Source organism: Polypterus senegalus, chromosome 1, assembly GCF_016835505.1.
Source record: "Polypterus senegalus isolate Bchr_013 chromosome 1, ASM1683550v1, whole genome shotgun sequence".
NCBI classification, from domain to species: Eukaryota; Metazoa; Chordata; class Cladistia; order Polypteriformes; family Polypteridae; genus Polypterus; species Polypterus senegalus.
The window spans coordinates 42,520,582-42,534,783 of record NC_053154.1 but is presented as its reverse complement, the minus strand read 5'-3'; the positions used below and the strand labels follow the sequence as shown (position 1 = coordinate 42,534,783).

Here is a 14,202-nt window from a genome sequence, read left to right as displayed (position 1 = left end):
GATAAATGCTACTAATGAATCCAATAAACATACACCTATTTACTGAGCCTGCATGTTAGAGTTTTATTAAAGGAAGTCTGGAGTGTATCATGGCAGCATGAGGTGTAAGGGAAAAATCAAATCTGCCATACACACACAGTACCTAACATAACTTGTACATCTTTAAAATGTGGAATTAGATTAGATTAGAATGTATTAACTGTTTTGTTTTGTACAATTCTTTATTAGGATTGTTTTGAACTGAATAAACACATTCAAACTATTACGTTTACGTGTCTTTGTATATTCAACAAATTGGTCACATAAAACTTAACCTTATAAAAATATTCTGATTTCTAAGAATTATTTACTTTGAACTTTACTTTAGTGCACACTTTTTAAATTGCACGTGGCTGCACTGGGCATCCTCTTTAATAAAACCCCTGTGTGCGTCCAGGTGTCTGTGTGTGTGTGTCTTTGGGTGATGTGTGCATGCGTGGGCCGCGCCGCACATCGCACCGTGCCCCGCCCATGTGCTCGGCACTGTGGACGCAAACACACTGGACGCTGGGCACACAGTGAATGGCCTAGCTGCTGCTGCGCATGACAAGCAAATAAAGCACACACACTGGAAGCTGGGCACACGGTAAATGGCCTTGCCACGGCCGCGCATGATAAGAAATAAAGGACACCATTGCTGGGGAGAGTGCTGATTGGGTAGTTGCGGCCGCGCACATAAAATCCGTTGCTGGGGAGACACCACACATTAAATAATCAGCTGCACGTCCCCACAGATTAAAATACTTGCTGGAGAACTGCACAGTACTTGCTGGGGAGATGCCACAGGCACAATTATAAGCAGCACGCCACACATTACATTAGTTGCTGGGGACACTCTGCTGATTGCCTACTGTTGTGACAGAAAATTAAAGTCATATTACGGACAACAAAGCCAGTATTACTGTCGGGGAAAATTACAGGCATTTTACAGAAATTAAAACCAGTATTACTGCGAGGGAAAATGAATGACACACAATACAGTGATGCATATTACAGCCACATACAAGCCAGTATTACTGTAGGAGAAAATATTACGGACGTATCTACTAACAACATGCCACCCAAAAAAAAGGACACGTCAAGTAGGACAAAAGACACAGACAATCAAATCCTATATAAGCAACATCTCCTGGAAGAATGATCAGCTCAACAAAACATCAACAAAAGAAAGGCTGAAAGACAAAGAAAAATGCGAGCAAATAGATCGTTTGAAGAAAAAGAAAATGACCGTCAGAAAAACGATAAAAGAGAAAGTCTCAGAAGAGCAAACCTTAGAAAAAGTTGGCATTTACTTGCCAGAACCAGTGTTCAGCCACAGTCAGTTATATGTTGCATTATCAAGAGTAATAAGTTTTCCAGATGTTGTTGTCAAGGTTGTAGAGATTCCTGAACAAGGCAAACTGTTGCCAAACTCAGACAGAATATTTACAAGAAATGTTGTCTATAATGAAATTGTATAGAAACATTTCATGAGGTAAAAAAATAGAAAATTTTACCTAAATATCTTCTTCAGATATTGTGTCTTACAGATTGTTACAAAGTTTTACACTAAGGCAATATTAATTATACTTACTGTATTGTCATATACGTTTCTATTTTATTTTTATTATTATTTTACTTTAGGCTTCTTGCAAAAATATTTTTGACAAAAAAAATTAAGACAAGAAACAGAATGAGGTCAAGGTCCCTTGCCATTTAATATAGACTGTTCCTACTAATGTTTATGCACTACTGTTCTAGCGCCCGTTATTGTAACGGGCTTAACCTCTAGTGTAGTATAAGGTGGACCTGAAACATTACCAGAGAACCAGTTGCACAGTTCTCGTTCACTTGCGATTCTGTAACGCAACGTTTTATTTTAATTATGCATCTTAAATGTATTGTCATGCTTTGTATAATGAAACAGGACAATGTCAGTATGTGAATTTCCCCTTGGGATTAATAAAGTATCTATCTATCTATCTATCTATCTATCTATCTATGTTAAATATATAATTAATTATATATATGCATTATATATATATATATATATACACAATACTGTAAGAATTATTACATTATATATGTGTGATGCAGACTATAGAGATTTACACCAGTGTCTAATCCTGAAAATAATTCAGATTAGTTAAAATTATTGATTCACTTAAATGGGTATTTCGAAAGAATCTATTCAGTAAAGTTATTCGAAATACCCATTACTAGTTAAAAAAACGCATCCTAAATTTTGCCGCCACAGGCGAGCCCCTAGTTCGCCTAAATTGTTTAGCTTGCCCTGGCTAAATCTAAATAGTCTGAATAACTCATTCAAATACCTTGTACGTTGCTTATATTATGGTATGCATTCAAAACAATCTTGTCATTTTACTATATGTATCGTTTCGTATTTTAAATTTCCAGACCCGCTTATTCTGTATCCTATAACTAGAGGACAATCACTCGTATACTCAGAAGTACGTGGCCAATTTAGAATAGCCAATCAAAACAGCCTGCAAGTATTTGCCAATCGAAAAAAAACTACACACCGAGACCATGCACAACCTTTTAAACCGTGGAAACTGCAAGTAAAAGACAAAAGTACCAACCAACACGATAAGTTCTTACGTAACATGAAACGTCAGAATTAAGCTATTCTAATGAACGATGAAAACGAGAAATACATATCCCAGCAGCCTTTTTTGTACGTAAACCGGAAGTGCATCTTAGAAATTGGCGCTGATCTATCCGGGTTTCTGAGCTCCCTCTTCCTTTCGCGCCGGTTGCTGAGAACAGCGCGTCCATGTGCGCATCGACTGGGAATTCATAGTTTATTGAATTCATCGAACCTAAGCCTCAAACCAAACCCACAGTCATGGATCCCACCACACTGATCGAAGCCCTGCGTGGCACAATGGATCCGCACTTAAGAGAAGCCGCCGAGCGGCAGTTGAGTGAGGTAAGACGGGACGAAGAGAGAGTGGGGCCTGAGAAGCGGGGCTGGCATGGACTCCCGTACGGGAGGCTGCCGTAAGTGGCCGGCCGCATAAACGTGTCGCCGTATTAACGACTTTCATTGAACGTTACCAAACAAAAAACGGCAAAAAATAAAGGCCGTTTATAGACCAACGCGTTACTGGAAGCTTTATTTAAGACTTTGGTTGGCTGAGTTGCTGGTCACCATAACAAAACTCTGCTTATATTGTGAACGACTCCTTCTACCTTTCTTTTTGATGTTAGTTACCGTCAGACTCGATGTGGCGTTGCCAGTGTTATTTTGTGACAGAAGTCGTTTCAAAGACTGTCGTCTAATTAGAGGGGGAGGGGCGCTGAAGTGCGAAAAGTTCTTCAAAGTGTTACGAGGAAGACGCATTTAACGTCTGTACGCGCGCCGCTTTATGATGGGAACAATTAGTAGGACATATAATGGAATGATGTATAAATAAGCGCATGTTAGCTGAGAAACGAGTCGAGTGGCAGACTTTACTTTATGAGGACAATTGCTTTAGGCGAGTTGTACAGTTCACGTGTTAAATTGGGCGGAACGAGAAGACGATTGAAGAAGTACATCATTGACGGCTATAATGATGCTGCTTCATTTTCAGGACGGCATCGCATTTATTATGCTGCATGATTTAATCATCATTTTCTTAATTTCTGTGGCTTGAGCTTCTTGGTGTAGTCGTATATATTAAATTTGAATGCAGATTTCAGAGTAACATGGTTAATTACATTTCTTACCATTTATTTAGCAGACCTGCTTCCATAGTTGTGCAGTTGTTTTCAGTTGTCACTTATCTTAAAGGACGTCATATTGAATAGATTGGGTTTATTGTAGACCTGTTTTCGTTATTCTATTCAAGTCCATCTATCTTTTTGTACCACATATTTCAATTACAAATCAACAACTCTTAGTGTTTTTTTTTCCCCACAGTAGTAAACGGAGTGTTAATAATAAAGCCGAATATGCTGTTAAGTGTGGACTTGTTCAGGATTTTGTTGCCTTTGTCGTCACGTGATCCTTCTGTTTACTTTTCCAGTAAAATTTGTGGATTCAATTCTGGAAACGAAAAAAACTATCTGGGACTAACCTGGGGTGTAATAGTCTAGTTCATCACAAAGTACACGCAGTACTAATTTAGTGTCAGAAATGTAGCCAACTACATGCTTTTGAATGTGGAATCTGTGATGGGAACTCCACACTTTGGTACCCTACCAGTGATCCTGGCCATTAACCAAGACAACTTGGGCACTGTCATTGCTTGGCCTCAGAGCAGATCCCTTTAGATGAATTTGTAAACAGAAAAATATATCTTGAATGTGTAGCAGCTTGACACTTTGGAGTTCTTTCTCAGTGTCATGTCAGTGTCAACTTAGATGATCTGGGAGTTGCAAAGTCTTTTTTTCCAGGCTTATTCCCACTCACGTTTTATGCATTTTCACCAGTTCAGAATAATGAATGAAACCAGTTTGTTAAAAACTAATGCTTTGTTTAAGCCTTTAAACTTTTAAAGAAATGTACATTATTGTTGGTCTTTACTGGTAGGTATAATTTTGATTAATTTTTGAAGTTACATTTTAGAAAAGCATTATTTTATTTTGACTTTATAATTGATTTTTTTAAAGTCATTTTTAACTTCCGTCTTTCACATTAAAATAACTGCTTGTCTGTAACTTTAAATGTTACATGTCTTTTCATGGCCATTAGTGATTTAACTATTACTTTGCTAACTGCAGTGATTCATTTTCATGTATCTCATTTGAGCAGAGACGCCATACATCCAAACTAAAGGTCAGAGGATTCTGTAATGTGAAGGGCTTCAGTACACAGTAGAAGAAATCAACTTCAGCTTCTTTTGTCCTGTATTAATCCTGTCTGTAACTGTGCTTTCTATATTTCCACAAAGATAAAGGTTCTATTAAGTGTTTAGCAATGCTAGACAGGGACTTTTGATTTAATTAGAGCAGAGAGAATGATAAATTATTGCAACATTAATATGACAGGACAATTTGAATTTGGAAACTTGTTTATTTTCATCATTGTTGTTTGAAATTATGATTTTTTTTAAATAATTTTTTTAAAGACTTGCAAATGGTATGTGGTTGAGACCCAAAATAATGATTAACTCTACAAAATCAACTTTTTAAATTATGATCTATATGATAAGACATGCACATTCTAGGTCTGGTTTATTTACGGTCTAAACATTAATGGTATGCAGGTCTCTGAGAACAGCATGGGCAATTGGTTCAATGTTGTGCATTAAAAAAAAAATGAAAGATGTTGACTTAACTGTTTCACTTTTTTCAGCCAGTAATTGAATAGTCTGGCTATAATGTTTGTTTAATAATTTAGATTTTTATGTAGTTTTTGTGATAAGTATTTTATGGGAACAATTTTTGTATTTGCTTTGAGGTAGATTTTAATTTAAAAAAAAAACCTGTTGAAATTTCAGCATCCTGAGAAAACTAAATAAGAGTGAGTGGCGATGAAGAAGCACAATTTTTCATAGTCCCTGTTCTCAATAACAATATTCTTTGCATTCATATAAACAGTTTCTTTATTTTGTCAAATAGAGATTTTTAAGAGTTATATTATTTTTTTATAGCAAAATTTGCTTTGTGCCCATGATAATGTCCTTTCTTTCCATTTGCTTGCAAGCTGTTAGTTTGCTTATCTTAGCCCTTTTTATATGGCAATGCTAATTTGTCTGATCTAAAACTTCCTACACCTTGTATTCTCATTAAGAAAAAGCATTTCTCTTCAGCAGAATGCATTTTGTCACACTGGAAGACTGTGACACCTGATCACTACTTTTTTTTTTCTTCCCCCACAAGACATTAGAGAATAGAGACCCCCGCATCAATACTCCCAAACAGATGTCTAACAAAATTATTAACATGTCTGATGTACCCATTTTTATGTCTCTAAACTTGCATTGAACACTGGTGTAGGCATCCTTGGTATTGCATGTGTAGTATTTTTACCTGAAATGTTGTCCAAGAGTTTTATTAGTTCGAAACTTTGAAGTTTCCACTGTTACTGTTTGCTAGATGGTGGTTCTCTTGTGCTTTAGCTGCGTGAGATTACACTTGAATATAATTGGCCTGTTATAGTACTTTTTCTAAAGAAGCTATTATTTCATTCATGCTAGCCTAGTAAATTGGTGTTTTTTGCTGCTAAACCACATCGGTGCCTTCCCCCCTCTTTTATTGCTCTGTAATTTTATCATTGTGTATAGCAGATCTCCCTTATTTAAATTTAAAGATGATAAATAGTATTCTAACAGTAAAAACTGAATCTGAGACAGTCCTGATGTTTGAATTCTGGGCCTATAGTTTTGCTTTCTTTGTTTATGTTTGGATTTTCCTTTCATTATCCCTGAAAACATGCAAGTTACGTTAAATACCAACTTTAATTTGTCTGGTGTGTTTGCATGTGACTGGACCCTTTGTAATTCCTGTCTTTTTGCCCCATAATTAGATTAAATGGGGTGGGGGTGGTTACAAAAAGATAGTATCTCCATATTGGATGGCAGTAGATGCATGAAAAGTCTGTTCATTGTTAAACCATCAGTAGCAAATATTCTGTGACAAACTTGAGTGGCTTTATTGCACTTTTAATTATTAGACAATTGTGGCTGTCAAAGTACCACTTTAGTCCCTCCCTCAAAAAATGGGATATTCTTTTGTGCACCTTACAGATAATTGCTGTTATTGATGTTGTTGGGGATATTTTTCTGCTGCAGACTGGGTATGTGGTCTATTTTGCAGATTCACTGTGTGGGCCTTACTTCATCCTTAGGTTTACATAAGTTCATTATGATTTTACATAAGTACATTATGACTTCAATCTGTCACCTCACACTTTACATCATCCATTGTGATGTTCATGCTTTGTCTAGTGTCTGAAAGAGAGAGTAGACCCATGACTTCTGATGTGTGTTATCCCGTGTTTATGGTAGCTAATTTAACAAAGTTTAATGGCTTTAGAAGTGAGAGAAGTATGCTAATTTCTAAGGTGACAAATCAACTAGTGAACTTCTCATTTAAAGTCTAACTCTGTTCATTCAGATCATGAGTTTGGGTAGACTGTAACTCCCAACAGAAGTAACAATATCAAGTACATTAGTTTTGCAACAACTGTCAATAAGGTTTAACAGTCATTTACAATAGTTTTCTCATCACACTTCAGTACAAATGCTCTCTATATAAATATATATATATAAAAAATATAAACACAGGCTATACTATAATTTTTATGTGCCTGATGCCTTTGTCCAAGGCAACTTACAACATATGAGACAATTGTCTGCATATCTTTTGTTTTTCCAGTTCGAGCAGAGGGAAAAGGAAGTAACTTGGTCATGGAAACAGTGTCAGTAATGGTTTTGAAAACATCCTCAGAGTTTGTAATTCCAAATCTTCACCATTATGCCGCACTGCCATTCATAATCCCATGTATGTAGCTACCCTATGTAACCTAACATTTCAGAGGCTACATATGCAAAAATGTGGAGTGGTCCTGTGGGCAAAAGAAATTTAAGCACACCCCCCCCTTTTTATTTATTTATTTATATATATATATATATATATATATATATATATATATATATATATATATATATATATATATATATACACACTGTATATAATATAAAAAAAAAGGGTTGATTATTGTTTGCAGTTCAGCATCATAAACCATCAAAGATATATTTTTTGTATAATGTGCACTGCAGGAGAAATGTTAAGCATAAACAGTGAAGTTAAGCTTTATCAAGCTTTCAAAAAAAAAAGCTCTTCAATCTGACATTGTGCGTAAACTATGCCACTTTCTGAACAGTATTTGTAAAGCTGCATACCATGGCATTGTTTTGGTTGTATTACTGTTTTAACAGAATGCCTTGCTTTAATTTAAATACCTGCAACACAGTACAAAGAAGAAAAAAAAAATCAGCGTTCAGTCTGTTTGAAATGGTTAATGTATTTTTGTAATTTTTATAATTTTAAGACTGTGTCAAAGTTTGTAGCGGTAACAACCGACCACTAAATTATCTATTTGTGAGAAACAATGGAATCAAGTAATTGCTAAATATGAATCAAATTGAAATTACTAAACCAGTGGAACTTGTTGGGTTTTAGAAAAAAAATGCAGTCTCCATCAGTGCAACTAAATTGTATCTAAAGCATTGAAAGCACATATGACACTGGTATGAGAAGATGAGTTACTGCCGTTAAAGCTTGGTCCAGGTGTGTGCTGTTCGGGTCTGAAGCTCAACATTGCAAGGCAGGAAATGGCCTTAGACAGGGCACCATTATACTTCCTGGTCCACTTGTGCTCACACTCTGAGTACCAGTTTGAAATTTGTTTCATCCAACATACATGTGTGTAGATCACAGGAGGAAAATGCAGACTGACACAGCATCTAGCCACTGGATACAAATCAATGTACTGCCTTCCTTTTTTATCACAAATGCTGGGCAGATCATAATGAAAGGCAGATTTTTTTTTTTTTGTTGAATAAGTATAAATAATTACCTAATGGTTTTAAATAAAAATCATCTTGTATATTCTTGGTGCCTACTAATTCATGTATTACTGACTTTTTGGTACTCATTCACGTTTTTGGTTATAAAGCTTACGCATTGTTTTTTTAATTACTGAAAAGAAAATTAAAAAGAAAAACATGCCACTCCTTCAAGGTGAAAACTCCTACTTTTAATGGATTTCTAGTCAGTGTGCATATTTTTCATTTAAGTTTTAAGATAAATTGTAAAAAATGGTCCTTGTACGTTCATTATTAGAAGATTGTATCTTTACACTTACTGATTCAATAAAACAGTATAGCGTTGCATTACATAAAGAGTATGATGGCTAGCTTGTAGACCAGCATTTCTGCTTCTGAGTTTTGTGGGAAATTCTGTCGTGTCCTTTTAATCTCCATGTGTGATGGTTTTGTTTTATTTCTTAAAGGTCTTTTATTGGAACACACACTATTTGAGTATACGATGAAATACTTTGGAGCAGTCTGCATGGAAGCAAGTGTTAGCCAAGGACAACCAGGGATGTAATTTCCTTCCCCCATCAGGCTAATTCTCTTTCTTACCAATTTACACTTAACACTGACAAAACATTTTAGGCTGTCCTTTTAATTATTCTTCTATGTGTTTTTGCTGGGGACAAAATAACCTGAAAACTGAACTCATTTACCTTTAAAGTTTTATTTTTTGCAATTTGTTTTTGTGCTGAGAGTGTGAGAGTTTTTGCTGTCAAAAACCCTTTGTTCTTTGAAATGAATTATCTTCGATACTCCTGAAAGAAGAGGAATATTTATCCCAAAAATAAGTTTAACATTATGGTGAAATTTTAATGTAAATATTTTCCATCTTTTAACAGGGCCACAAGCAACTTAATTTTGTGTCCACTCTGCTTCAAATTACCATGTCCGAACACCTGGATCTTCCTGTGAGACAAGCAGGTGAGTAGGCTGGAAATGTCTTTCATTTGGAAGTTCACACATTGGTTAATTTTTTTTTTCTTCTTTGAATCAGTACCTTATTTTCAAGGGTATCAGTCGAGCTACCTGGTACCAGAAATACTATTTGAGTGATTTGTCACATAGAGCCGTAGGGTGTGTGGTTTTTTTAATTCTTCTTCTTCTTCTTCTTCAGTACTGATTTGTTTAAGGGCATTGTAGTAATTAATCCTGACCCTGCTTTGATCCGGGTCTAATATTTCACTCATATGATAAGATGTTAACTATTTACCTTTTCATTATAAATATTATGCAGAAAATGTTGCCACATGCACCGCAGAAATCTCATAGATCATTTCATTTGATTTTTTAATAAACTTTAGAGACATATGTTGCATATCAGTACTTCCAAATTGTCCGTCACAGTTTAATTTTGAAAACAAAGAAATTCTCTGTGACCATGTGCATAAAGTGAATGTTTTTAAAGACACTACTACAAATTCATGTTTTTGCACTAAATGTTTCTGTCTGTATTGAAAGAAGTACTCTATCCAATTTTTTTTTTAATATGTTACTTACCTCTTGTTATTTATAGTGATAGCTGAGAAAAACTTAACCTCATATTTTCAGAGAGAACGGAGATAAATCTTTCTGGTGACCATAGCTGGACCTTAGCAAGTGATACACTGTTTTAAAAAAAAAAAAAATTCCACAGGGGAAAAAAATTGTCTCTTATAGTTACATCAAAAAGTGCTGCAACAATGCAGTAACAAATAGACTAGAGACTCGTGTTTTTAATTCAGACATTTACTAAGTTTAATAGGCTGAGAAATATTTTCAGACTTTTTTAAAAAAAAAAAAAAAAAAGGACTGCATTTAAGAAAACATTGGATGGTTTAATTGTCCACTGATTTACATAGATTACATCCTATGCAGAAGAGTTGATCTGAAGGAGATTGAAGACTGCAAATTGGTGGCAGGGGAATTTGTAGTTAAGCAGCATAGGATGGTGGTTTGTAGGATGACGTTGGAGATCAAGAAGAGGAAGAGAGTGAGTGCAGAGCCAAGGATCAAATGGTGGAAGTTGAAAAAGGAAGACTGCAAGGTTGAGTTTAGGGAGGAGGTGAGACAGGCACTGGGTGGCAGTGAAGAGTTACCAGACAGCTGGGAAACTACAGCAGATGTAGTAAGGGTGACAGCAAGAAGGGTGCTTGGCGTAACATCTAAAAAGAGGAAGGAGGAAAAGGAAACCTGGTGGTGGAATGAGAAAATACAGGAGAGTATACAGAGGAAGAGGATGGCAAAGTAGAAGTGGGATAGTCAGAGAGATGCAGAAAGTAGACAAGAGTACAAGGAGATAAGGCGCAAGGTGAAGAGAGAGGTGGTGAAGGCTAAAGAAAAGGCGTATGATGAGGAGACACTAAGGAGGGAGAAAAGGATTTGTACCGATTGGCTAGACAGAAGGACCGAGCTGGGAAAGATGTGCAGCAGGTTAGGGTAATAAAGGATAACGATGGAAACGTACTCCCAAGCGAGGAGAGTGTGTTGAGCAGATGGAAAGAGTACTTTGAGAGGCTGATGAATGACGAGAATGAGATAGAGAAGAGAGTGAGAGAGAGAGAAAAAAGGTTGGTTAATGTGAAGATAGTGAATCAGGAAGTACAATGGATTAGCAAGGAGGAAGTAAGGATGGCTATGAAGAGAATGCATATGACAGGGTGCCTTGAGAGGAGCCGTGCTATTGTATGAGGAAGTCTAGAGTGGCATAGAAGTACATAAGAGTTGTACAGGATATGTACGAGGGAAGTGTGACAGTGGTGAGATCTGCGGTAGGAGCGACGGATGCATTCAAGTTGGAGGTGGGATTACATCCGGGATTGGCTCTGAGCCCTTTCTTATTTGCAATGGTGATGGACAGGTTGACATACGAGATTAGACAGGAGTCCCCGTGGACTATGATGTTTGCTGATGACATTGTGATCTGTAGCGATAGTAGGGAGCAGGTTGAGGAGACCCTGGAGAGGTGGAGATATGCTGTAGAGAGGAGAGGAATGAAGGTCAGTAGGAAAAGACAGAATACATGTGTATAAATGAGAGGGAGGTCAGTGGAATGGTGAGGTTGCAGGGAGTAGATTTGGCGAAGGTGGATGAGTTTAAATACTTGGGATCAACAGTACAGAGTAATGGGGATTGTGGAAGAGAGGTGAAAAAGAGAATACAGGCATGGTGGAATGGGTGGAGAAGAGTGTCAGGAGTAATTTGTGACAGACGAGTATCAGCAAGAGTGAAAGGGAAGGTCTACAGGACGGTAGTGCTGGGCGATATGGAAAAATCCTATATCACGATATGGATTATTTTATATCACAATAACGATATATATCACGATATACCACCCACAATAAAGTACGTTTCTAGTTATTCTCCGAAAAGTTTGACAAAAATATCATTGCATACTTTTTTTTTGCAACTTTATTTTGAAGTGACATTTAACTGAACTGTCACAAAACCACAAGATGGAGTTTCTTTGCGAAAAAGTTCATTTTTATTCTTGATTATCACTTATATAAAGGGTAGAGTATGCATTGCATAGCGACAAGACATTATCATTCTTTTGTCATAGCCTATTTAATGCAATATTTTCTTTAGTAATTGATAAAATTAGGTTAGAAATGATAGAAACGATAGAAGAGAAATAGGACGATAGACACTTTTCTATCGTCCCCACGATATATATCGTCATATCGCCCAGCACCACAGGACGGTAGTGAGACCAGCTATGTTGTATGGGTTGGAGACGGTGGCACTGACCAGAAAGCAGGAGACAAAGCTGGAGGTGGCAGAGTTAAAGATGCTAAGATTTGCATTGGGCGTGACGAGGATGAACAGGATTAGAAATGAGTACATTAGAGGGTCAACTCAAGTTGGACGGTTGGGAGACAAGTCAGAGAGATGAGATTGCATTGGTTTGAACATGCACAGATGCTGGGTATATTGGGAGAAGGATGCTAAGGATAGAGCTGCCAGGGAAGAGGAAAAGAAGGCCTAAGCGAAGGTTTATGGATGTGGTGAGAGAGGACATGCAGGTGATGGGTGTAAGAGAACAAGATGCAGAGGACAGAAAGATATGGAAGAAGATGATCTGCTGTGGCGACCCCTAACTGGGGCAGCCGAAAGCAGAAGAAGATATACAGTCATGGCCGAAATTATCTGTACCCCTGGAATTTTCCCAGAAAATGCATCATTTCTTCTAGTAAATTGTTGCAATTACAAATGTTTTGGTGTGCATTGGAACAACACTAAAAAACAGAGAAAAAAAGCCAAATCTGACATGTCACACAGAACTCCAAAAATGGGCCGGACAAAATTATTGGCACCTTTTCAAAATTGTGGGTAAATCGTTTTATTATAAGCATATGGTGCTCGTTTGAACTCACCTGTGGGAAGAAACAGGTGCTGACATTTTAGTAATCACTCCTGAAGCCAGTTAAAATGGAGAAAAGTTGACTCAACCCTTCTGTTGTGTGTCTGAGTGTGCCACACTAAGCGTGGAGAACAAAGAAGAGCAGAGAATTGTCAGAGGACTTAAGAACAAAAATTGTGGAAAAATATCAACAATATCAAGGCTACATGTCCATCTCCAGAGATCTTCATGTTCCTTTGTGCACTGTGCGCAACATAATCAAGAAGTTCACAACACATGGCACTGTAGCTAATCTCCTTGGACGTGGACGGAAGAGGAAAATTGATAAAAGACTGCAATGAAGGATAGTCAGAATGGTGGATAAACAGCCCCAATCAACTTCAAAACATATTCAAGCTGTTCTGCATACTCAGGGTGTAACAGTGTCAGCTCGAACTATCTGTCGACATCTGAACAAAATGAAACGCTATGGCAGGAGAGCCAGGAGGACCCCACTGCTGACATAGAAACATAAAAAAGCCAGACTAGAGTTTGCCAAAATGTACTTGAGGAAGCCAATATCCTTCTAGGTGAACATCTTGTGGACAAATGAGACCAAGATAGAGCTTTTTGGTAAAGCTCATCATTCTACTGTTTACAGAAAATGGAATGAGGCCTATGAAGAAAAGAACACAGTACCTACAGTCAAACATGGTGGAGGTTCTAAGATGTTTTGGGGCTGTTTTGCTGCCTCTGGCACTGGATACCTTGACTTTGTAAAATCTGAAGACTACCAAAAGATATTGGGGCGCAGTGTGGAGGAAGCTCAGTGTCAAAGCTGGGTCTGCGTCAGAGGTCATGGGTGTTCCAGCAGGACAATGACCCCAAACATACCTCTAAAAGCACCCAGTGGCCGGTACAAAATTGCTGTTGGGAGAAGGTGCCCTTCAAATCTGAGAGACCTTGAGCAGTTTGCAAGAGAAGAAAGGTCTGCAAGGTCGGAAATTCCAGTTGAAAGGTGTAACAAGCTTGTTGATGGTTATAGGAAGCGCTTGATTACATTTATTTTTTCCAAAGGGTGTGCAACCAAAAAATGTCAGATTTGGCTTTTTTCTGTTTTTTTTTTTGTGTTGCTCCAATGCACATAAAGAAAATAAACGTGTGTATACCAAAACATTTACAATTGCAACAGTTTTCTGGGAGAAATGGTGCATTTTCTGGGAAAATTCCAGGGGTGCCGATAATTTTGGCCATGACTGTATGATATAATTTTTTTTTCTTTTTTTAAACAACTTCATCTTTTCCTACTTCGTT

At 37.1% G+C, this 14,202-nt stretch overlaps 1 protein-coding gene across 1 annotated transcript in view; it reads left to right on the top strand.

Moving 5' to 3' along the window:
• The first annotated feature begins 2,743 nt into the window (after nucleotides 1-2,743).
• The window catches only part of ipo7 (importin 7), a 70,480-nt gene continuing 59,021 nt past the window's right edge, over nucleotides 2,744-14,202 (top strand). The window contains exons 1-2 of the mRNA XM_039748167.1: nucleotides 2,744-2,971; nucleotides 9,410-9,491. Of these exons, the coding sequence (XP_039604101.1) occupies nucleotides 2,888-2,971; nucleotides 9,410-9,491 (166 nt within the window). The 5' untranslated portion in view covers nucleotides 2,744-2,887. The remainder of the gene's footprint in view (nucleotides 2,972-9,409; nucleotides 9,492-14,202) is intronic.